At 38.1% G+C, this 24,091-nt stretch overlaps 1 protein-coding gene across 4 annotated transcripts in view; it reads left to right on the top strand.

Annotated features, from left to right (window-relative positions):
* Positions 1 to 24,091, top strand: part of LOC128737303 (sodium/potassium-transporting ATPase subunit beta-1-interacting protein) — a 93,902-nt gene that overhangs the window by 44,836 nt on the left and 24,975 nt on the right. For all 4 annotated transcript variants that reach the window (XM_053831919.1, XM_053831917.1, XM_053831915.1 and 1 more), the window contains 3 exons: positions 3,602 to 3,682; positions 9,503 to 9,700; positions 9,876 to 9,936. In XM_053831919.1, the coding sequence (XP_053687894.1) occupies positions 3,602 to 3,682; positions 9,503 to 9,700; positions 9,876 to 9,936 (340 nt within the window). The remainder of the gene's footprint in view (positions 1 to 3,601; positions 3,683 to 9,502; positions 9,701 to 9,875; positions 9,937 to 24,091) is intronic.

Genomic DNA, 24,091 nt, shown 5'->3' with positions numbered 1-24,091 from the left:
GCCAAGGACCGGGAGGACTGGAGGGACTGCATACGTACAAAGTGCAGAAGGCTCCAAATCGTGACGAACGGCGAAATACGGTGGAAAAGGCACGGGCTCGGAAGCTGTACACCCAGATACTGATGAAGGTTCCCTGTCTCATCATAGATGATGAGACTTACATCAAGGCAGACTTCCGGCAGCTTCCGAGGTTACTGTTTTTCACCGCCCAGTACAAGTTTGATGTTCCGCAGGAAACTTTCAAAGTTTGCCAAGAAATACATGATTTGGCAAGCGATCTGTTCATGTGACAGACGGAGTGCGCCGTTCGTCACTCCTGGGGCTGTAAACGGGCAGAACTATCTCAAGAAGTGTTGTTTACAGAAGCGTCTGCTTCCTCTGTTGAAGCAACACGAAGGCCCTACGATCTATTGGCCGGATTTAGCTTCGTGCCACTATTCAAAGCATGTCCTGGAGTGGTACGAAGCTAACGGGGTCACTTTCGTAGTCAAGGACATGACCCCCCAAACGCACCAGAACTAAGGGTCATCGAAAATTATTGGGCTATTATGAAGCAAGAACAACGGAAGCAACCCAAGAAAGTCAAATCTGAGGAAGATATGAACAAAAAGTAAGTTTCCGTCCAGAAGAAGCTACAGCCAGATATTGTACAGAACCTTATGAGTGCAGTTGAGCGTATGGGAGGAGCATACGGATATGGTATTGAAGTTGAACGAAATAAATATACCAAAAGCTTACTAATGGCTTATATTTAATTGTCTGAAAGTTTGAAAAGAATCGGTCAAGTAGGTAATTTTCTACAGCGTTTTTTCCGCGATGCTATTTGATGTGTGACACCCTTTATGTGCTAGGGTCATTCAACACGAAGTGACCCATAAAATCGACCTTAATGGATTAATGGACCAAATTTTGTCAGATTTTTCGTTTTAGGACAGAAAGTAAAAATGCTAAATTTGGTGTCGGTTGGTCCTTCCCACGATTAATGGGAGCACCTGTTGTAAAGAAAAGAGGTGTTTGTCAAGCTTCTTATTTATCTTCGGAAATATAAGATTTATACAAAAAATTTATATTTTTTTCAAGGAATCCAAAAAAAGGTTATTTTTAGCGGCAGTGCTTAATACTCGACAGAGTTGCTCAAAATGTACAGTATCGCTTAAGCTGTTCTGTACTATCAATCAGTAATTGACCAGCTCTGTCCTTCAGCGGCATCTGAGTATTTATGCTGGCACCTCTATAGCGTCAAGAAATATTGTACAATAAATGGATATTGGCGACGGCGGTTTCTCCTTCTTCAGCTAGGGAGTTGGTCCAGAGTCCTGCCTACAAGCTCGTTTAACTGCCCTATCCAGTTCGGCGTATTATTGACGGGCAACTGTCTTAAGGCCCAAACAGAATGCTGCGTCAACGTATCCGTCAGCGTCAATTTGACAATAAACCCATGGAAAAACTGTCAGAATAACGCTGACAGACGCGTTGACGCAGCATTCTGTTTAGCCCTTTAGCCGCTCTTGTTCGAGCTTCCTCAATGCCGGTTTTCACCTCTCTCCGCTCGTCGATCATCCTTCAAGTTTCATTCGAAATCCACTCCTTCGCCACTGGTCGTGATGAAAGCGTTCTTGATGCCGGTGCGGTCCAATTGGCCTTGCCAGCGTTGAAAGAGATTTAGTAGCCTGCTCGCACTTACAGGAAACCTCGTGCCGAACTGTCAACGCGTGAGTGTTGACAAAAGCAAAAATACTTCCCTTTCTTTTTTTCTCACGCATAACCCTGAACAATATCAGCAACGCTGACAAGGCCAATGCTCTTCGACAGCTCCGCCAGATGGCCAGATTGTTTGATAAACAGCCTTTTTTATCTCGGGATATTCTAATCGGCGGACATCGTAACGACACCCAACCTTCTTCTCTTTTCGTTAGACACGAGCGACGCGCAAGCGTATCTCAGCGATAACAAGATGACGATCGGATTCAATATTGGCGCTGCGTTTGTTGCGTACGTCAAGAAGTCTCGTTTTCCATTTTCGGCTGATGCAGATGTGGTCAATTTGGTTTTTCGTTCGGCCATCGCGGAAAACCCGTGCGTCGTTATATGCTGGTCTATGGGGAAAGAGCGTCCACCAATGACCATGTTGTTATTACCACAAAACAACAGCTCCGTGTTTTCGCTCATCTCTCCTAGGCCATGACTTCCCATGATGCATTCAAGGTCCACGTTGTTTGAGCTAACCTTCGCGTTGATGTCGCCCAGGTGACTTTGAATGGGGATCTCCAGGATTTTCCCAACCACGCTGTTCAGCTGGCTGTAGAAAATCTCTTTCTCCTGCAGTTCTACAGCACCTGTTGGCGCACAATACTGGATTCCTGTAAGGTTTCTAACCCAAGTTATAAATCTGGCATAATTCTTTCGTTTATCAATTCCCACTTCACCACGGCCGCATGTGCTGGGCTGGCTTAGTAGGGATTCAACTTCTCTCTCCCTCTAGCAGTATTTTCACCTCGTATGCCAGTATAGAGCAAGACTTACCTCGACGATGTCTTGTGCACGCCAGTATCCGGCCAACGGACCTCGCGCAGTCCCAGAATTTCAAGCTCCAGGCGGTCAGCTTCCCTTGCAAGTTGAGCCAGGTTACCCTGCTGGGCAAGGGTCAGTATATTTCACGTTGCGATTCGTGAACGTATTTTTATGCTAAAGGTTGTTGCCAATAATTCAGATTGATTTCTTATTTCAATTTCCGTGTTTTATTTTTGAGTACAATAGGTTGATAGCCCAATGTCCCAATTTGCTGATGAGATTGCCACCTTAAAGTCGGCGGGAGGCACATGTACGACAATAAAGGTTATGTAGCCCAGCCGGCAGCACGTGGAACTAGGGATAGGAGTTACTGAACACAGGTGGTAGATTTGCACATGTTCACTTTTATGGCAGGCTTCTTTGCTATTTGATTTAGCCACTTTTAACGATTCGCTAACTGGACTTGAGATTAGTCCCGATTTTATGATGAACGACCAATAATTTGGAGGAGTTATTCGTCTTGCTTGGACGTCAGTTTGATAACTGACATATCATATCAAAATCTCAAAAGGTTCTTTAAAGGCACGTTATTTTAATGAGCCTTGCATTTTATTATCCAAGGAAAATATTGAAATAAAGTTCAATATTTATTATAATTGCAAAAACAATAAAAATATTCATTTTTTGCGATTTCATGGTTAAGGGCTTTCATATTTTTTACACAATGCCCCAAAAACACAGACATGTATAATTTTTAATTTTCGAGTTACAATTTTTTATAAATAAAGTGACGATAATGTTAAGGGGATGCATGGTCTTCTTTGTTTATCTGCAAGTCAACCGATATTTCAGTCAAGGAATACGGATTTGAACTTTTCGTAATAGGAACAAAACCACAAGTTATCAATTTAATCGGAGCAGTAATTTCGGTAGTAGCTATTTTTTGTGGAGTTACTGTATAGCTACTAAAAATCAACTTTGATTAACTTTATTAAATCACTTTACCTGAAGACTAATTTTCGAGAACGACGAACGACCCGTAATAATTAGGTATCTAATAATAATTTTTCTTGTTATTCATTTTTTTCAGTACTCACTATGGAATCTTTTATGGATAGGATGGAATGCGTTCTTAATATGCTTCTATTTAAATGCAGGAGTTTTAGATAGGGTAAGTATCATATTAAACCTATTGTACTACATACTTGGAATATAAACATCATTTACTACCACACGTTATGGCATCCCACAAGCTTCCTCATTTCGCCTTCGTGGGTGGAATTATCTATCTTATAACTTAAATGAAGCTAGCATAGTATCGCACAACGACGACCGTCTTTCGCAGAGAAGAGCAGCAGCATGAGTGCCATCTCGCCCAAGCAATGATAAGAGACAATTAGTTCAGTTCTGTCATAAGCGTATTTTGCTCTTATTCATTTCATTAGCTTAGCCAATTTCACCGCGGAAAGAAATGTCTCTCGAAGAAAAGTACGACAATTTCATCCGTTTATTGTACTTCTTGTTCTATCAAGCAAATCTAATTAAAATCTTTGCAGCAGTTTCGTTGTTTTCCTTCCGCTGGAAGCAAAAAAATACTAGCACCAGACCATGGATGAAGCAGACTAAGTGACAAAGTTAGATTCGGCGAAATCTCTTAGTGTGTATGTTGATAAAACCAGTGCTCTGATACTACATATATGAAGTCATGCTATCGACTTTATAGCTCTTCGACGAATTGCATGGAATAAAATTGCTTTGCGTTACTCGTTTCCATTCGAGCATTGGGATGTGATTTATCGTATTATGCCATTTCCATTTCGTTTGGGTGAAGGTCAAATATGCTGTGCTCAGGATGGATACATAACGCCACTCTGTTTAAATTTTCATGAATCATTGTATTAATTTTCTGATTGGTAAAATTATTTGAAAAAATTGAGATTGAGCAATATGCTGAATTGAACAATTGTGTTTTTATCAACTGCTTCTCGGTGCAAATCGTTAATAATTGTTGTCATTATAATGAAGATGTACAATGTAGATTAACATGATACATTCGATCTGAAGAGTTTTGCATGAGGTGGAAAAATATATACCATAAAACGGGGTAACATTGATAATTGGGGTAACATTACAACATTAACAATCTAAATCAAAAAGTAAATACTACGTTAGAAAGTACATTCAACAGACATACCTAATTTAAAACTTGTTTAATAACTTAGTCACAGACGTATTTTTTGCTAGTCGGAGCAAAATGTCAATGAAAGTCGGGTCCTCGTCGTAACGGGACACGCTGGAATGTGTCATTCGCTTGATTGATGGGTGAATCAAAAATTAGTCGAGCAAATTTAATCTGCAAATGTTTTATGGCTTACAAGCACAAATTATCATTTTTCCTGTGAAATCGATGCAAATTTGTTTCGTTAGGCAGATGATTTCCTAAATGCAAACTCCCGGACGTGACGTTGCTTGCTCCTATCAACAAGTGTTGCAGCACTGCTTCATTCACTATGTTGAATGTTACGTGCCAATTTGCTCGGAATTTGTTCTCATTATTTACTATTTTTTGACTCTTCTTGACTTTCCTCTTCACGTATTTTTCGGTTGGGTGCATGTCGGTCGAATTTAGAGGGTACCTAATGCCTATTCTCAGGTGTCAGTTAAACGTTGTCGTCATTAAATGCTGTTCTTGGGTCGTTTTTTCTCTCTAAATGACAGCAAAGCGGACAGGTCAAAGCAGCAAGGACATGGGTGCATTTTTTATGAAACATTTATTTACCCTCTTTTGGTTTACGTATATATCCAGTGCCATTTGTCATTGTCAAATTTGGTTTTTAATCCAGAAATGCAAATTGACCGCCAATCCCGTCTTTTCGGAATCTTCAACAGGTCAATGACCGCATAAAAATAGTAATTTGTGAGCAGTTTAGAGTGGAAACTTAATTGGAAAAACGTGCATGCTATATTTTGACGTAGAATTACGTCTTACCGCAGGGTGTCAATCCAAAATTTGGATTGAAGCCAGCGTCACGAAAGAATGAAAGATTTTGAACGCTAATTGTTCTTTCAATTTAGATTTTGATAATTCGCAGACCATACGATTCATAAAAAATGCAGTAATTTTATAGCTTTCTTGAAAAGATTGTTTTTTAATTGCTACATAGTGAAAATTCTCAGTCGAAAATCAACGGAAAATAACAACTTAAAATTTTCCCATACATTTGTCGTGTGATAGCCGAGGATTACGTACACCACGGTTCTAGTTGTGGCTGCTGTTGCTGCTTCAAGACAGAGAATAGGATAAACTTGTAACGGTTGCATAGTGCTACCTTCTTGACATGTAAAGACTATTGAAATGACATAAAAAGAAAAGCAAAGCCCCGACTTAGATATCGTCGTTTGGAATTTTATTGCACAAGCTTGACACAACTCGATCGTGTTTTTTGCTTGCTACAAAGAAAAGCAAATTCTAGGTGCTACATTCTGATTTGGAAACTTGATCTTCTGTTTTCATACAACAGACTTCGCAGCCAGTACAATGGTAGGGCTAGTGCAACGATTCTATTGACTCTATCAGTCTCTACCAGTCGAGACACGAACATGCGACATCTGGCTTGTTAGACCAGTAGTTTTCTTGCTACTTGACGCTGCATACAGATGGCATATCATGAACTGACTAATGTAAATCAATTTTCGTGCCCTAATGGTTGCGGCCGTAGAAAGAGACAGCAGACAAGAGCAAATATGTTTAGATGGCAAAGAATAGAAATTCATGGCATCTGCACGACAAGCTTGCTTTTTGATAATTGTCAGTGCGGACAAGCGTGAAGCCAGATCAAGGAATGGTTCTTAACATTTTATTTTGAGCATTTAACTTTTTCCTTGAATTTTGTTAATTGCTGGGTGCGTGAGAAACATATCTGTCCTAAAATACTCCGATTTTGGCACTGGTAAAAATATTCGATTTTTAGCATCACAAGACACTAAATATATACCAAAAATACGCTACAATTACCACTGCTGGTTTAACAATATTATTTACTTAACACTATTTTACGCCATACATAGGTCAATATGGTGTGAAGGAATTTCTAATATTCAAGGTTTCTTCGCAATAACGATAATAATAATGATTAGCGGAATTGGTAAATTTTGAGTATTTAGTGGTTATCAAGGCTAACATTTTTTATTAGAAGATTAGCTGTTAGCGAATCTAAGAATTCGGTTAGCAGTGCCTACGTCTGTTGGTTTGATGGAGAATGCCAGCAAACGATGGAGAAGACAAAAAAACAGAAAAAAACTATCTAAGCATCTAAGAAGCCATGATGGAGAATTTGGCTAAGTATCGACTCGTGCGGAATGAGTTGAGAACAATTCGCTTGAAAAAAACCGCCAGAAGGAGGACAATGGTCGTAAAGAGGTAAAACAACTGCGTCCCGGGTCCTAGTTTACTGATACCCGGATCCCGATCTCGAAGAGATTCAGCAAAAAATCGGACTCCTGAAGGCTAATAGAGCTGCCGAAAAGGACCGACTTCCGGCAGAACTCTACACAAATGGTAAAACACCACTAGCAACAGCGCTTCACTGGATAATTTCAAGGATTTGGGAGGCGAAGAAACTACCGGAGGAGTGGATGAAAGTTGTGGTTTCGAATAGATTTTCACACGACAAATCCTCAAGAAATGTTGGGAGTATAACGTGCCCTTGCATCATATTTTCGTGTATTTCAAGGCAGTATACGATATAGTCGAGCGCAAACAGCTATGGCAGATAATGCACGTGAATGGTTTCGGTTTCGGACAAATTGACCCCGCTAATCAGAGCTACCGTGGAGCGAGTGATGTGCTATGTGCGTGTGTAGGGAGCACTATATTGCCACCAATGAAAAATATTGTGTTTGCTTTTCTAACGTTTAGTATATTGCGCACTCAGTAGGTTCTGAAAAATTTTGACAAAATTCTTAATGTTAAATCGTTGAATTTGTAAAAATGGCAATTTGGGAGCCACTTTTATGAAAACAAATCTAGATTTTTGAGCGTCAACAGTAAAGTTGGTTTAAATTCGTAGAAAAATCAATAAATTGGAAACTTTTTCAATGGTAATGGTAATATTCTATTTACGGCTTCTTCTGATAGATTATGCGGATTTATCCAAAAACTTGGCACGAATATTCGAGAACATCTTTTTGTGTTTAACGGGCAGCGGCAAACATATTGCCACCAATATTTTGCACTTGACGGGTAGTGACAACTATATTGCCGCCAACTTTTCAAATTTTTCAGCTATTTTTTCAACAAAAAGAATATTAATGAGTTCTCCCGTATGAAAACATTATGTTATTGCTGAAATTTGTGTTAATTCTACGCGTAGTTGCCACAGCCTTATAAAGGGTTGAAATCGCGTAGAGGGTTGCGGCTAGGGGACGAATTGTCCTGTATGTAATTTAACATCACTATTGAAGGTGTGATCCGGTGAGCGGGCGTCGAAAGGAGTCGGCAAAAGTAGTCAAGTTCTACATTCCGCAAACGACCTCGACATCATTACTAGAAACCTTGGGACGACGGAGGCAATCTACACCAGAATGAAAACGGAGGTTAGGAGGATTAGATTACAAATCCATGCGTCGAAAACCAAATAAATGGTAGGATGAGCCTCCAGAGCAAGCAACGTTTGCCTTGACGGCGATGAAACTGGAAGTGGTTGATGAGTTAATATATTTGGGATCTATGGTCACCACCGACAATTATACGGGCAAGGAAATTCAATGACGTATCCAAACCGGAAGCCTTACCTACTTTTCTTTAACTTTACTTACGAAAGGTGTTGTGAACAATTGCTGACGAAGTACAAACGGAAAGCGGAGAGAAGCGGAGGCGTTTGAAGGTGAAGTTACAGGCACTATACTTAAAGAGATTCCGACCTAGTGAAAGTTGGGCGACTACGGTAGATTGGCCACGTCGCAACGAAGCCGGACAACTGTGCAATGAATTCCGTTCTTTTCAAGAACCCCACCGGCACTAGCAATAGAGGGTCCCAAAGTGAATTGAAACCGAATTGCGTGTGTCAAGACGCTTAATGGCGACGAGTTTCTGGGCCGAGTACTGTGGAAACACCTTCTTGATATAACGCAAGTAACCTGTGAACATGAAACCTAAACGTGAATACAATGACAACACAGAAATGACACGAATAACAGACGAACATTAAAAGGATACAAAAATGGTTTACTGATGATACAAAAATAGTACACAAATAACATGAGAGTGATGCATCAGCTAATATAAAAAATAACAGCAATCACAACAATGGCGCATATATATAACGAATAAATACAAAATAATATCAAACGGCATAATAATCATAGAAATTAAATGCAAAAATACCAAATGTAAAATAAAAATGATTAATTTCTTTTTAATATTTTATGTCTTAATTTGGTAGTATACAAAGACATTTTTTTACTCAGTTAAACTGTTAATATTTATTATTTATGTCTATTGTCAAATAATTGTGACAGTGCTCGAATCAAATTGAGCAAAACTCAAGCCAAATTAAGACACAATTGAAGTGACAAATAAAACCAACGAAATTTAATGAGATTGCGGTAAAATCCATTAAAAATGTCGAGAAGAGGAGCAAATTTAAAGGAAAATTGAATACAATTAGCAAAACGGATCTACTGCGTGTTGCAAAAGTTTGGTGCCACACCTGCTGCCGCATGGTGTATGCTATTGATCCTACATACCGTTATTCCTAATGAGTTAATGATTTAAGGTCAGATTCATTTATGCAAATTTCAATATTTTCAGCAAACCACCTTTCAAGGAATAGTAAACAAAGAATAAAATTCCATTCCTTTTCTGCATACTTTTCCAATAACTGAAAATTCGCCAGCAAAAAATATTATAAGTTGTGATTAAATACATGTTTCTCTTATATTTCCTTTCAGTAGATTGCAAACTAAACAGTGCACTTTTTTTTAATTTCAGGATAGTGACTTATTAAATTTAGGAACCGGGAGTGTGTCATGGTTCGAGGTGAACGGCTATGGTTGCAAGCCGACCTATCCAATGAATATCACCTCCGAAGACCCGTACCGGCCGGTGAGGCCCGAACGAGTGGATGGCTGTTTACTGGATTACCACATAGTGGAAATTGTTCAATCCAGCTTGCAATGTGCGCTGGCGGTAAGTTGTCACAGTTGTTATTGTAACTAAACAAATGTCACTAAACCTATTAGTACCATTAGTTGACTGGTCTCGAAATCAATTCATTGAGGTCAGCATGCAAAAGGGCTGGACAACTCTCAGAAACATAATTCGAAAAGAGTAAACTTCGTTAACTTGTGGTTATTCGTTTCAGCTACTTGGTTTCTTTGGAGCCGTCTGTTTGGGACACACATATCTGGACGAAGACGATAGCTGTAAGTATACGAAGTTTATCTAATAACATAGTCCTCAACTTTCCCGAACTAAATGAACTTACAAATATGTATAGCTTTTCTTTAGCCTCTTCTTCACACACTTAAATATTATCACCTAGTGCACTCTTGTGATTATGGGATGATTCAAGGTCTATATACTAATCCACGATGGTCTGACTTCCCGGGTCAATTCTGGTAGACACTAAAAAGCTTTTTACCACTTTTCATCAAATGCACATTTTTTTGGTTTTGCATCCTCACATTATTCAACCATTTTTAGTTTATATTTCGTACAATAAAAAAAAATCCAGTAGCATGACGAGAAAATGTTCTTTCAGATACTGTTAGAAACCTAATTATGTTTGGATACATTTAAGATCCTTGTAGCATCGGCATGATTAACACTGTAAGGCATTTCAGCCTTTCATTGCGTAGCTTCCAAGACCTCTCGAAAGTCATCACTTCAATAGAAGCCATTAACACCGTAAAAGTAGCGCCGGTAGAGTATATAATTTGGAACCAACGGTAATATTAGGAGCAAAACTTCGCCACTGGCTTATTGAATTATTTACCTTTTTACCTGTCTGTGCTGTGCTATTAAGAGCTGTTGGTTTGTTCGCAGTCATCACGAACATATCACCCTTCAACATCGATACCGGCGGCGCAGCGCGCGGGTACGTTTGCCTCACGTGAACGAGAATCTCGAAATCTAATTTACATGAGTTTTAACCTGTCAAACATGCAACCGTATGCGGTTTCACCCGTCGAGTTCATTCATTGCGTCATTCGAATTTCTTTGTTCTAATAATATATGGTGTCGAACAGACCTGATCGTTTCTCAACTAATGATTCAGTCAAAGAAATGTTTCTGAAACTAAACAATAAATTCATTGATTTTTTTCTTCAAATAGATTAATTTATAAAATGTTTAATATTGGGAAAATTTTTCATCTGTTTATCTATGGCAAAACGCTCATTACTGAGATTTCTGTTCTCTAAGCTTAACTAAACGTGCTGGTAACGGTCGTGCTGTTCCACTTTTCCAAACCGCTTTACAGAAATTCTGGCTCATGGCGTGCACATGGATCCCTGCACTGCAAGGCTATTAGTTTACGGTGAAAGTGGAATAATAGCTCTCTGCTCCATCGTCTTCAGTTGCAGGGGTTCGGTACATCATGCGGCTTAATTGGACGTGTACGGCGTTGCCCAGGTTATGTCTTATCGGCAGCTTTAGATGCTAAAAATATATATTTATTGATATATGCCTTTCTGAATGAAATCGTTCAAGCAAGCAAAAAAATTCGAAACGAGATGACATCCTTTCCTTCTTATAGTCGTAGGAAAGCTGTTCTGGCATCCCAGCTCGCAATGTGCCGTAAGGCCAGAATATGTCGGATTTTGATCAACAAAACAAAACAGAATGAACCTGTGTATAGCGTTTACAATGTGCAATTCATGAATGTAGATGGAATTTAAAAGTAGTTGCAATCTCCCTGTCAATGCAATGTTGTCTCGGTTGATTCATTTGCAAGGCCCGTCCTTGTGGGGAGGGTTTGCACTTTTAGGCTGTGCGCAATAAGGGGACGGTTCAAGCTCTGCAACATCGGAAGGATTGAGTGCAAGTTGAAGCACATTCTGCTGAAATTGTTGAAACCAAAAATGCTTTAATTGTATGTTGAAGTAAAACTAGTGCTTTTTCAGAAACAAAACTTTGAATTCTGCACGAGTGTTGAAAACGGGCAGCGGCAAATGAATTATTCTGTTATTACCGCTGCATTATTTTTTATTAGGGGTCATCCAGATACCACGTGGACAAAAAAATACCAATTTTCAACCCCCCCGTCCCCCTCCGTGGACAAGCGTGGACATTGATTCAACCCCCACCCCCCTCCCTGTTTGTCCACGTGGACATTTTTTTTCTTATGTAAAATTTAACAAAACAAAAATGATGGTGTAAATTTTGTTTTCAACTTGATTTATGCAGTATTTATCAAAAATGCTTACGTGAAGCGAAGCTCCAGTCTAACGGCCCCGGCACAATGCATACGGATTTTGAGTCGCTGTAGAAATTTGAGTTTTTCCATGGATTTTCTGTCAAATTTACGTAGCGTAAAAATGCAATGTGAGGTGTTAGGACCTTAATTATTCTGTTCATAGTGATCTTGTCTGCAGCGAATTACTATCCATTGCAAGAAACTCCGTTTCAGCTTGACTTGCTCGACGATTCTTCTCCGTCAATAATGTCCCTGTCTAACCAGAACACCTCTGCTTAGCCGTCTACTCCAACACAACACACGACTTTACCAACGCGATTTGGTTCGATAAATTTTCTGAAGACGAATTCTTCCGTAATGCTCGGTTCATGTGTTTACGTCAACATATGCCTCATCCGAAGATAAAACTTTACTTGAGCCTAAAAACAATCACTGATCAATGGTTAATGCTAATATGTATAATTAATTTTGATATTTCTGTTTCTAATTTCTGTTTTTGGTATAAAAAAAACTTGTCCACGTGGACATTTTCCATACCCCCTCCCCCCCTTCCGTGGACAAGCGTGGACATTTTCATACCCCCCACCCCCCTCTAAGCTGTCCACGTGGTATATGGATGGCCCCTTAGGAGAGCATTTTTCAAAATTATCGTACAGGTTTAGGCCGAAGGTCTTAGAATTTCGTGAAATTTTTCCACAGGTATTCTAAACTAAACATTCAAGATCTTCAATCTTCCCAGCAAACTCCAAGGAAATATTTTTGACTTTCTCGGACATCACGTATTTTAGCAATTATAATAAGTAAATAGATCCTGAATCGCAGAACAAAAACCTTTTTTGTGTGCATGGTTTCCATGAGGCGAAACATAGTTCTTCCGAATTATCTCAAGAGTTTTCTTTTAGCGTGAAAAGCTTTGCGGAAAACTTTTATCATGAAATATTTTATTTTAGATTGTTAAGAAAATTTGTTTGCATTTACATAAAAAGTTTTCCTTTTATGATACTTCGTTTAATAGCAATCAATTTTCGGGCCCACAATAAATCCTACCCCGGACGACATGACATATTCATGATGAGGCTTTCATGAGGTGCTCCCATCAGCCATAGGTTAGGTGGCACATGTATTAGTTTCAGCTTTGTACAAAGTGTACTATCAAGTAAAACCAGGCTAAAAATAAATTTGGACGCATAGAACAATCTATAACTCGGGACCGGAGTGTCGCAGAAAAACACATAAATGACTGGATTGCAGTATTTTTATTCAGCTTCAAGTTTCACAGTTTTACATTAGTTCATTTGACTGGTTCTGATAAAATCTACCCCGTAACAAAGTGACAGTTATTAACAGTTTCCCATAACACCCGCCAGTGTCAAAAATGTCGCGACGATCGTTTTTACGTGCCAGTCAAAATTGACGCACCTTCGATTTCCAAAGGAAATGTTAATTTTTGTTACGTTAAATGTAAACGCAAAAAGCTGTCTGGACAACGATTTGAAAAGTGCATATTGATTATTTCAGCATTATTTCATGTTTTCGGTAAAACTGTTTGTATTCTTGGTGGGTTGTTTGATTGATTTGTTTACAAGATAAAAAGCGGTATTTATTACAAGATTGTCACTCTTGTGTACGAGTTGTCTGCTCTAAAGTATTTAAATATTGCGTGTTTCATTAAAAGTTATCCGCTGCGCAATTCAAAATGAAATGCTCTTTCATGATTGCTGGATCGATTTTGTCGTTAACAGAACAAGTTAAGCAAAATTCAAGAGTAAATCCAAGCAATAGAGATCGTTGCAGTTGTACAAAAAACACTCTGTTACATGACAGAACCAAATAGAGCATGTTATTAGGACAGAAGAACCAGTTATGCTGCTATTGTCATTACCACGGAAACGTTTTGGTACTTGACATAATATTGTCAGTTCGTAAAATACTCTATTGAAATAATAAACCAATTCAGATCTTATGTACAAGGGATTTTTTGCCAAAACAAATGATAATAAACTCTTTCTTCGATATTTACCCCGCTTTCAAACATCTGTCGTGAACCATGAACCAGCAGTTTTAGGTACGTTTGATTAGTATGGGAGCTGTCACATTGTTACCGGGTTGGATAAAATCTCGAACTTTTTTCCCAATACAACTCATCATACCCTATGTACAGTTGAAGATTTGACTGACTCAGAATGTTTCTTCCACTTTGTTTCTTCCACTTTGAATGCATTTATTTAGCACTGCTGACTATCCCCCGCTTCACAGAAATCGTTGTTTGACAATTGTCCAAAATTTTTCAATGGGTCGAAGATCCGGACAATTTGGAGGATTCATCTCTTTTGGCACGCAATCGACATCATTAGCAGCTGCATACCACTCTAGCACCACTTTCGAGTAGTTATAGCTAGCTAAATCAGGCCAAAATATAACGTTATCCTTATGTTTACGAATGAATGGCAAAATTCGTTTCTTCAAGCATTCTTCCACGTATAACCAAGATGTCATTGTTGAGGAAGTGATGAAAGGCTCAGTCTTCAGTCCAGAGCTACATATTTCTTGCCAGATCATAGCCTTCTTTGCGATTTTATCAGCAAACACGAACTTATACTTGCCTGACACAATAATAATCCCCAGTTGTAATATAATTTTTTTTATTGAAAAGTTGGTTGAAATCCATTTTCACATAGGTTTCGTCGTCCATAAAATTTACAATACATCCGTTGAATTTCCCGGATGGAGATGCCAGGATTGGACTTAACGCACCTCAATATCGTTCCTCTCAGCTTTCGGTCCCTAGTTCAAGTTTTCTTAAAAGTTCTTTGCCGCCTTTCCACACCTAGGTTCTCGTTATAACCTTTTACAACATTAAACCCTGTTGATTGTGGCATTTTTATCACCTTCGCCAATTTTGTCCCAGACCACTTTGAATTTTCCAGGTGTATGTCCACGATTTTTTTACGTCGTTCGAGTTCTATTCTGTACTGCTCCGCAACGTGCTGGAATATTTTGACGAAACATGCACCAGTTGTTCTTCATAAACATATAAACACAGTTTTGTCAAAATGATTCCACTTTCTACCACAAGGGACGTGCCGGGGTGACGCACGAAGGGCGTCCAAATTTACTTTTAGCCAGGCTTTAGTCGTAAGATGGGGGATCTTTCTTAGAAGACTTTTTTACAATAAATTTCATTATGAAAATTGGATTTCAAACTGAACTCGAAATATACTAATTATACCAAAAGATCGTTATGCCGTCCATTTTGCCTATCATCCATTATGCCTAACGTTAATTATGCATAAAGTCCGTACCCCAAAAGTATGTATGCCTAACGTCGCGCACTCGATATATATTATTCGGCTTTACTTCCTACCAATTGAATTAAAAATTGAACTTGAAATTGCACTGGTGTTTGGATGAAATTTGAAGTTGAAATACACTGAAGCCACTCACAATTTCCGATTCGCGTAAAAATGTATGTATAAAAAATGTGTAAAAATTTTTTATACATACATTTTTACGCGAATCGGAAATTACGTCGTTTTTTAACGTAAGTTCTGCAATTTACGCGGTTTTTTCGTATGACTTTCGGGTTTGACACAGGTTTTTACGTGGACGTATCCTTCGCGTAAAAGGCAAATGGAGTGTAAATTAAACTTAAAGTTTTACATCAAATTGGAGTTTAAACTGGACTTAAACTTGAATTTGAAATTAAAATTAGAATTAACCTTGAGATTGGACCCACTTTTTCGCAAAATTCCGCGCTATTTAATTGACAACTCGGGATTTCTCGATTACATCTTGAGGGATTGTTTTATTTTACAGTTAATTTTTTAGAGAAGGTGGGGCACGTGCCCTAGTGTGCTCCAGCCTGAGCACGCCATTGAATATTGATATTTTAACACCAATTTTGAACCCTTCTTTTCGGGCCCACAACGAATCCTGCCCCGGATAAGAGACTGTTCATCAGGTGCTTTTGTCTGGTTTTCCTTACAGACGGAAGAAGGCCCTTATAAAATTCGATACTTGTGATATAATACGTAGTTAAGTGTGTAACTTAAAGTGTATCAGTTTTTACAACATAAATTTTTCAATTTTTGTTTTTCTTCTTTCCATCTTCTTTGGACGTATCTGAACCTGAAGCCATATGATGAAAACAAACTGAATTTGTTTTCGTCAGACTACTGAACATTTTCTCAATCGGACTCTGGCTAATGTTAGAATCGTCCGACAAAACTAAAACGAGCCTTCTCGTTCTTGATAGATAGATATTAATGTATTCTTTCCAGGTAGATGGGAAAAAACTTCGCAAAGACGTCTTGAACAGCTCAGGAACTCAGCATATCGAGCAACGAGTCTGTTGCAGTCTCCTGTATATAGGTCATTTTTGACGACCCGGATCATCGCTCTGTCCTCTTTTTCCGTCGTTGATTTTTGTGCACGTCCGCTTCGCGGTTTTCTCTTCGCCGAGTTGGAGTGCAAACACTATTTATAAAGTCTTCCTACTGGCGTGTGACTAACAACAAACTGGTCAGCGACCTGGCGATTTCGTTTTCCGGATTGTTTAGCTTTTACGATGGCTATGCAAGCATCCAAACTCAATCATTTCTTGATCAGACAGAGGCAACTTTATGAATGGATTAGGATAGAAAAATAAACTCTGAATACCTTGTAGCAATTTTTCTATCCACCTTTATTTTAACAACTGACTTCGGTTTTAGATGCACACTGAAAGTTATTAATCCTATTTTCAAAGTAATAACTTATTTCGAAGAAAGACATGTTAACAACAGGCAATTTAAAATATAGAAACTGAAATATGCACACGGCTTGGTGCATTTTTATGTCCGATACTGCATGTTATGGGATAAGAATAGCGATACATCGCATTACAATGCTAATTATGAAAATTACTCCGAACTCGAACACGATGTCATTACAGTGGAGAACATGCTGACCAAAATAACGTCTAAAATGTAAATGTCCAGTTTCCAGATAACGTATACAACAAATTGTCTTTTGATTGTATTTTTCTCAAATTCGCTATATGTCCACAGTAGCTTTTTTTGTAAACCAGTCTATGCATGCTTTTACATAAAAATATTACCGAAAACGATATGATAAACTAGATCTAGCCAGGCAGCTCAATTTCGGGGAATGGTTTTCACATTGATAATGCCCCAAATATAGCCTCGCTGATACACCCAGCAAATCTCCTCCTATCGATAGTGACGAATCGGTTAATTGCGAGCAGTTCGATCTTTTCCCTCTTCAATCACGGCCGTTTTGTAGCTCGTCGGAAAAGCATGGATGATTTGCATTTTTGAGTTCGACTTTCTTTCCACTACCGTCGCGCCTTCTTTCCATCCAAGTGGATTCAGTAGCTTTATGATACCGTCGGCTGTCTGGGTCCGGGTCTGCGTAGGTAATATACAATTCTCTTTCAATTTGCTTCAGCTGTAAAGCTTCCGCTTGGGAATTATACTGGGCTGCGGTATTTATTTTTTGCGTCTCTTTTGCTCGCAAATTGAGAGATTAGAACCAGTGCTGTACAAATCTAAGAAATCACAAGGATAAAATGAGTCGACAAAATAAAATAATTTTAGAAACAAAGGTTAAATAAATAACTCATTCAATACCACTTGACTCGAGCTGGCATCACTTCTACTACCAGGATGTGCTAATAGAAGAAAACGGCTTTGATCTGCTAATCTAAACCATCAGCAACATAATGGTATGGATGGAAGATGATGGTCATCCCCGGGGATACTTATCAGCCGAAAGAAGCAACATCAGGCTACGCCGAAGTGTATTGATGTGCCAGACGAAAGATGTTACAATAAAAATTAATAATTTGAAATCCCTTCTTTGCTACTAAGCTCATAGACAGTTTGATGAATAAGGGCAATCTTCTTGTTAAAAGCAGAAAAGTAAATTTTAGGAAGCTTGAATAATATCCTCTTATTCAATTTTCATTGAGAAAAAAAGGTTTTTTTTGTGATATGTTCTAAATCACACTTGACACGAAAAAGGATAATTGATTGCTATCATATGGTTATCATTATCTATTATGTATAATTTATATAACGTTTGCATTTGTCTTAATTTTATGGTTATTTTTTAGCATATTTTAGCATTGAAATAATTGTTTCTAATTCTTTATGATTCTGTTATTCCGACAGATTTTACAATAGAATGCAATTTGCAATGCAATTATTCATATTCTAAAGCAATCTCATAAAATCCCAAAATATTACATTACCCTAAATCGGTACAGTATAGACCCATTTAGAATATATATAAACACCTTTGTTAAAATATCGAAAGAAATTCTTTTTAATAAAAAATGCTTAACAATAATTTAGCAATAAATAAGTAATAAATTGTGACTATTTCAAATTTTTATCATTCGTAAAATTTGGAATATAATAAGAGTTATAGTTAAAAACTATAAGTTATAAGTATTTGAAAGCCCTTCAAAAACACATTCCTACTTCCTTTTCTTTTTAAATCCTGTACCACGTAATTGTTTTTTCTTTCATTACGAGAAAAATACCTCGTTTGCAAAGCATCATACATTAAAAAATATACGATTGCTCACTCTACATCGGCTGCAATAGTGAATAGACGTTCTTCACACCCAACGAACGAACGAACGGTGGGCCCGGCTTCTCCGCTGAGAACGGCAATAGAAGGCGAACCAAAATGATGGACGAGATGACATTGGCTTCCGGTGTACAAGGCCGTTTTGGTAATTTCGATACGTTCATGTACATTCCAACGATCTTCCAAGTTTCTCGATGTCTGATTCTTGGCCGGGCCGTATTCAGTAGCTGGACCGACCGGGAGCAATCATACCGGCTGCCGGCTGGTGAAGTAGTTTCACTCTATGCCCTATCGTTATCTTTTTATGTATGACTAGAACGTATTCAACCGTGGTGCGTGGTTATCGGCCGTTTTGTTCATGTATAAGTCTCGAGTTGCTTTGAGAAGTGTATATCTCTTTCTGCGATTATGAAAAAGCTTGAACAACGTTAGTCGTTTACGTTTTTATATCAACGAGAAAATTACGCGGTGGAAACCTGCTCTAACCATGCATGATTTATGTTACGTAGGCACCAGGTTATTATTAGAATTTCCTCACAGTCGTTTCAAAGTCTAAGTTTGCAGATTGAATTTTTATCATCTGGCACAACAGGTATAACCCTGTTTGTTAGTCTGATTTAGTACGTATGCAATGCGTTATGGTCAGAATTTACAACAGAACGCCAATTGCCCACTTTCTTGTCATTATTTTACCCGTCTATTCAAAACTAAAATCAAAATTTCATGGAAACAGTAATTAGATAGTTGCTTCTAAAGTTTAATGACAAACTTATCCAGAAATTTGATGGTACACAATGGACAATTTTTGGCTACTCGTTATGTATTTATAGACACAGCCAAGCACTAAAAATACATCCCACAGACAATAGACTTCATTAATTGCACCGGCCTTAGCACAGCTAGCGATAAACAATTCGTTCCGGAATAAACGCAAAAACTTCCTATTGCCGGTCATAAAGCCAAATTTTACGGCTTCCGACGGCAATAAACAGGCAACTGAAGACATCTTCTCGCATTTCATCAACATGATCTACGGCAGAACTATTCTTCTGCTCACATTCGGCGGATTGTTGCCGATTGTTGATTAGCATCAAGCTAGCATGCTTCTTAAATATTTATCATTTAACGATTTCGGGGAGATTGTAAAAGATTGAAACCCTATCAGTTTACATGTAGGTGCCGGATGGCTTCGTCTACGTTCCCATCATAACGAAAAAGAAACAGCTGTGGAAACAGCAATAGAACACTTTTTAATTCTTACTAATCTGAATGTTCAAGAAGAAGGGAAAAGCAATTTCTATTGCAAAGGATTTTCAGAAAAAAAATATAATTACTAACTAAGCCATTGTGATATCACTAACATAATTTACTTTATCAGTATTACCACAAAAGAATCGAAAAACATTTTTGTGCTGAGTTTTCTATGCCCTTCTATGTGTCTGATGCAGCGGTTTTCTTATTTGAGTGATAACTTCATTGTCACAGTGCTTGATACGCAAATTCTTAGAATGCAAGAATCAAAACACTTTTCTAAATTTAAATATCTACTCTATGTCAGCTCCCCCTCCTGCTGTCCCCCAAATTGACACAAAGCCTTTTTTACGTTTTTGAAGCTGCCCTTGTCAATGGCCACCCTTTTCCTTCCTTTCAGAAATCTCCTCTTGTCGTTCAGCCACTTGTACAACTGCTATCATTCCAAATGCAAGAGAAACGCACCCCTTTACCCATTTGAACCTTCCACACTGACTGTCATACTGACATCATACTGACGCTCCTCATCCCCCCCTGTTTGCTCCTTCTCAGTCAGCTCCCCCTTCTGTCACATAGCTAATTACGCACCTGTTCCAATCCCAATAACGCAAGAGAAACAAAGCCTTTTTTTCATATGTTCCTCCTCGTGTGCTAATAAGTGCTAAAGTAATAAGTGCTTCTCAAGGCATTTTTAACGAATTTCTCCTAAAAGTGTGTGATAAAACTGATAAAAGCTAGTCACCAATTTAAAGCTCTAGTACCGTTCCGACATTCGTTCTTTTACGTAAAATTTCTATCTCTTTTAGTTTCGTTGCAATTTAATTTTAAACGTGTGGTTTTTTGGGTGTTGCATTGGGTATCGGAAATCTGCTCAAACTCATTCATCACGCATAGCACACTAGATCGACGCGTGCAACGGACACGACTTGACGCATATGGAAAACAGTTTCGAAACGGACTTCTCGGGTCTCTCTGGGACGTTTCTGAAAACGGGTGGAGTATTAAAATGTATTCTCCGGAAGAACTCGCGGACATTCACCTTCATTATGGCTTTGCTAATTGTGTAGCAACGACAGCCCAGCAGGAGTATGGTTGTAGATTTTCTGATCGTCGGCTACGTAATACTTGCATTAGTGAATACAAATCCAGAAGTGTTCGTTTTATTGCACAATGATTTTAATCCATGACAACGCACCGTGCGTCGCTTCCGAGAAGGGGCGTTGTTTTCAACGAGGCTTCGAGGAAAGCCTCAGCCTCATCAACAAGTGTCGTCAGCGATTGACCATAAAACTTTGCGGATCGTGGAAAATGATTGCAAGACAAGCACAAGCCAAATTGCGGCACAGTTCCTTGTCACCATGGAGGTTTGGAACGTGCTGAATCGGGTAAAAATGCATCCTTTCCACAGCACAGGTTCAAGTGCTGCTTCCAGCGAGTAAACCTAACCGGCATGAGTTTTGCAAGATTATGTAAGCAACAGTGGAGGCGAACCCTCAATTTATGAAAAAAATCATGTTGTTTTTCATACGTGTCAAATTGTGTTCATCGCACGCGGTAATCTAGTGTGCTATGCGTGATGTATGAATTCTTGCAGTTTTCAGATATTAATTGTTGAACCTAATACGATACATTGAAAATGAAATTACAACGAAACTAAAAGAGATAGGTGTATTACGTCAAAGAACGAATTGAAAAGCGGTACCTGAGCTTTAAATTGGTGAATAAAGGCAATCAGTATTATCATACATTTTTAGGAGAAATTCGATAAAAATGTTTTAAGAAACACTTATTTCAAAGCTTTTTGCCCCTAAAAAGTTACTAGATTTCGTAAAGTAGGATTTTCGACACAAAATTTTCTCAGCTTTCAAATGAAAGTAACCGAGTTGAGCTAGCTAGCATAGTTTTTGTTCCAGAGTTAAAAAAATGTCCAATAACTCTGTAACAATTGAGATTTGACCATATGCATAGAAGGATTTTTTCGTCTAATATGGACCTCTTTCACCCCCTGAAATATCTGCACTAAACTGCCTAACACCCTGTATACAGATGAAAGAAATTTGTCAAAATTTATCCGCATAACCAATATATTATTAAAATAATAGGACATATATATGTATCACCGTCTGTCATAGAAGCCTATAAAATACCACACATTTTATTTCTTTTACTTAGTTTTTTATATGTGATTGAAAACACGAAACTGTGAGGTTGCTATACATTGCTAATTACTTACAGTCAATAAAATATCCTGCTTTTAAGGGGGCATAGTACCTTTTACACCATATGTTTTTTGCATTATTTCAAATATTTTTCTCGATAACGCAAAAAGCGAATCGATTCGGGTTTGTTGCATTCTAAACATTACATTTTATACTAATATTTACAATTTTGTTTTCATATGTGAACCTCTTCCTCTCTCCTCTATGGCTCCTTGAACATGATCATTCAAAAAACATGACTTGCGGTACCATGGATTGGCGCTGGGGGGTTTATCCGAAATGAAAAATTCCAAAACGGCATGAAAGTATATTAAATCATCTTGTCTTTGACCCCTCCTTTTTATAAAATTTGAACGCATTACAAAATGGCGGACATTCAAACATAACAGTCAGCTGTTTTAGTCGAAGCATTGACTTTAAACGTTTCTGACTATTGTAAATCTCGAAATATTTCAGAAAAAGTATAGAATTAGAATCCCGTCGAATACAATTGGTTTCATCTAAAAAAGTCTTATGTTGCAGAATTCTTAATAACTTAAGTTATCCCCGTTTGAAAAACCCACAATGTACAATAGCCATACTGGACGAAAGCCATAATGTACGTTTGTAATAATTCTTATATCCGACTTTCAATTGTTTAACATGATGACCCAAAACTACACAACGAACAGTCAAAAGCTTGAATGACGTGTGTCTAAAGGGCCAAACAAAATGCTGCGTCAACAGCACATACAAACGTACATTATGGCATTCGCACGTATGATTAACGTCCGCATGGATACCGTATTTATGGCTATCCTCCGGTCACCTTGATGGTATATGTAGCATTCGTTAAAAATTGTTGCAAAGGTTGCGCAGTTTGGCTAAATGACCTTTCTGCGAAACGCAATATTTGAACGAGATCGAGACTCGTTTTCCCTCCTTGGTAACCACAGTGACGCCATTGTCGTTGTACCACGGTTAGGCCAAATTTGAATAATGACAGCTCAGACAGTCAGGCCAGAAAGGCTGCTCCAGAAAAGGTGGGAATCAAAAGGCAACCCGTTAGTTAACCCGAATCAGCCCAGAATTATCCCGCAAAATCATTCAAATTTTCAATTTTGAAATGCTATTGCATCAAGGCACAGAGCTTAAATACTTAATGTGATATTTCTTGTCGAACTATATCTATTTACCTGCAAAATAGTGTTACCAAGTTATGGAAATAGCGATTTGTTTTTATTTTATAGCGAAAAATATAAAATTTGTCAAGTGATGCCATATGGCAACTTCCTGGTTCATGGCCGCAAAGTGCCGTTACGAAAGTCTCATTTTTTAATCCGCTAGTTGCGATCATTTGGCTCAGTCTCTGTAGTTTTTGTCCAATTCATATGCAACTCATCTTTAAAAAAATATTAGATTGGAGGTTCAATTATTGGCAATGTTTAATTATTTTTCACCTGAGATATTTCGGATCACAGTGGCAGATAAAATAAAAATAGAAATCTACTTAATCGTTCCCAGCAGAGCCGAAAAATGAGAAATCCTACGGTTTGATACTCCATTTGCTTTTTCTATAGATAATTGAAAACAACCACTTTTGGGTTCCGGTTAACAGATGTACCGGAGTGTCTAGCCTGAACTTTTTTGGATAATATTTCTTCTGCATTGCTGAAAAAAAACTAAGTTTGAATTTCCATAAAAAAATCATGTTCAACGATGCCTGGTTCAAGGGTACGAAATTTTAGAACAAGGGATATCCAAGAAAATCGTAAAATTCACGTTAAAATTCTCTGGGAAAATAGGCGACTTTCATAAAACTTTCGGAACATTATGTATAATAATTTGGAAAAACGCCCGTGTTCAGATCCTCTTCCATAGTCAATATGAAATTTTGATATTTCAACTACGTAAAGGTAAAAATACAATAACGTAATCAAAATCAGGAACATAAACGACCAAGTTTTATTCTTAAGCAAGTCCAAGAGAGTATTTCAGAAAAGAATATTTCGGTCAGCTCATCTAAAACAGCATTCTTAGTCGAAACATATCAAAGTTGCGCCTCAATGAACTTGAAATTTGCAAAAAAAAAATCCAAATTAGATACAAGCTAAT

This window comes from Sabethes cyaneus, chromosome 2 (assembly GCF_943734655.1).
Source record: "Sabethes cyaneus chromosome 2, idSabCyanKW18_F2, whole genome shotgun sequence".
NCBI classification, from domain to species: domain Eukaryota; kingdom Metazoa; phylum Arthropoda; class Insecta; order Diptera; family Culicidae; genus Sabethes; species Sabethes cyaneus.
Note: the sequence above shows the minus strand (reverse complement) of the source record. Positions and strands in the feature narration are given on the sequence as shown.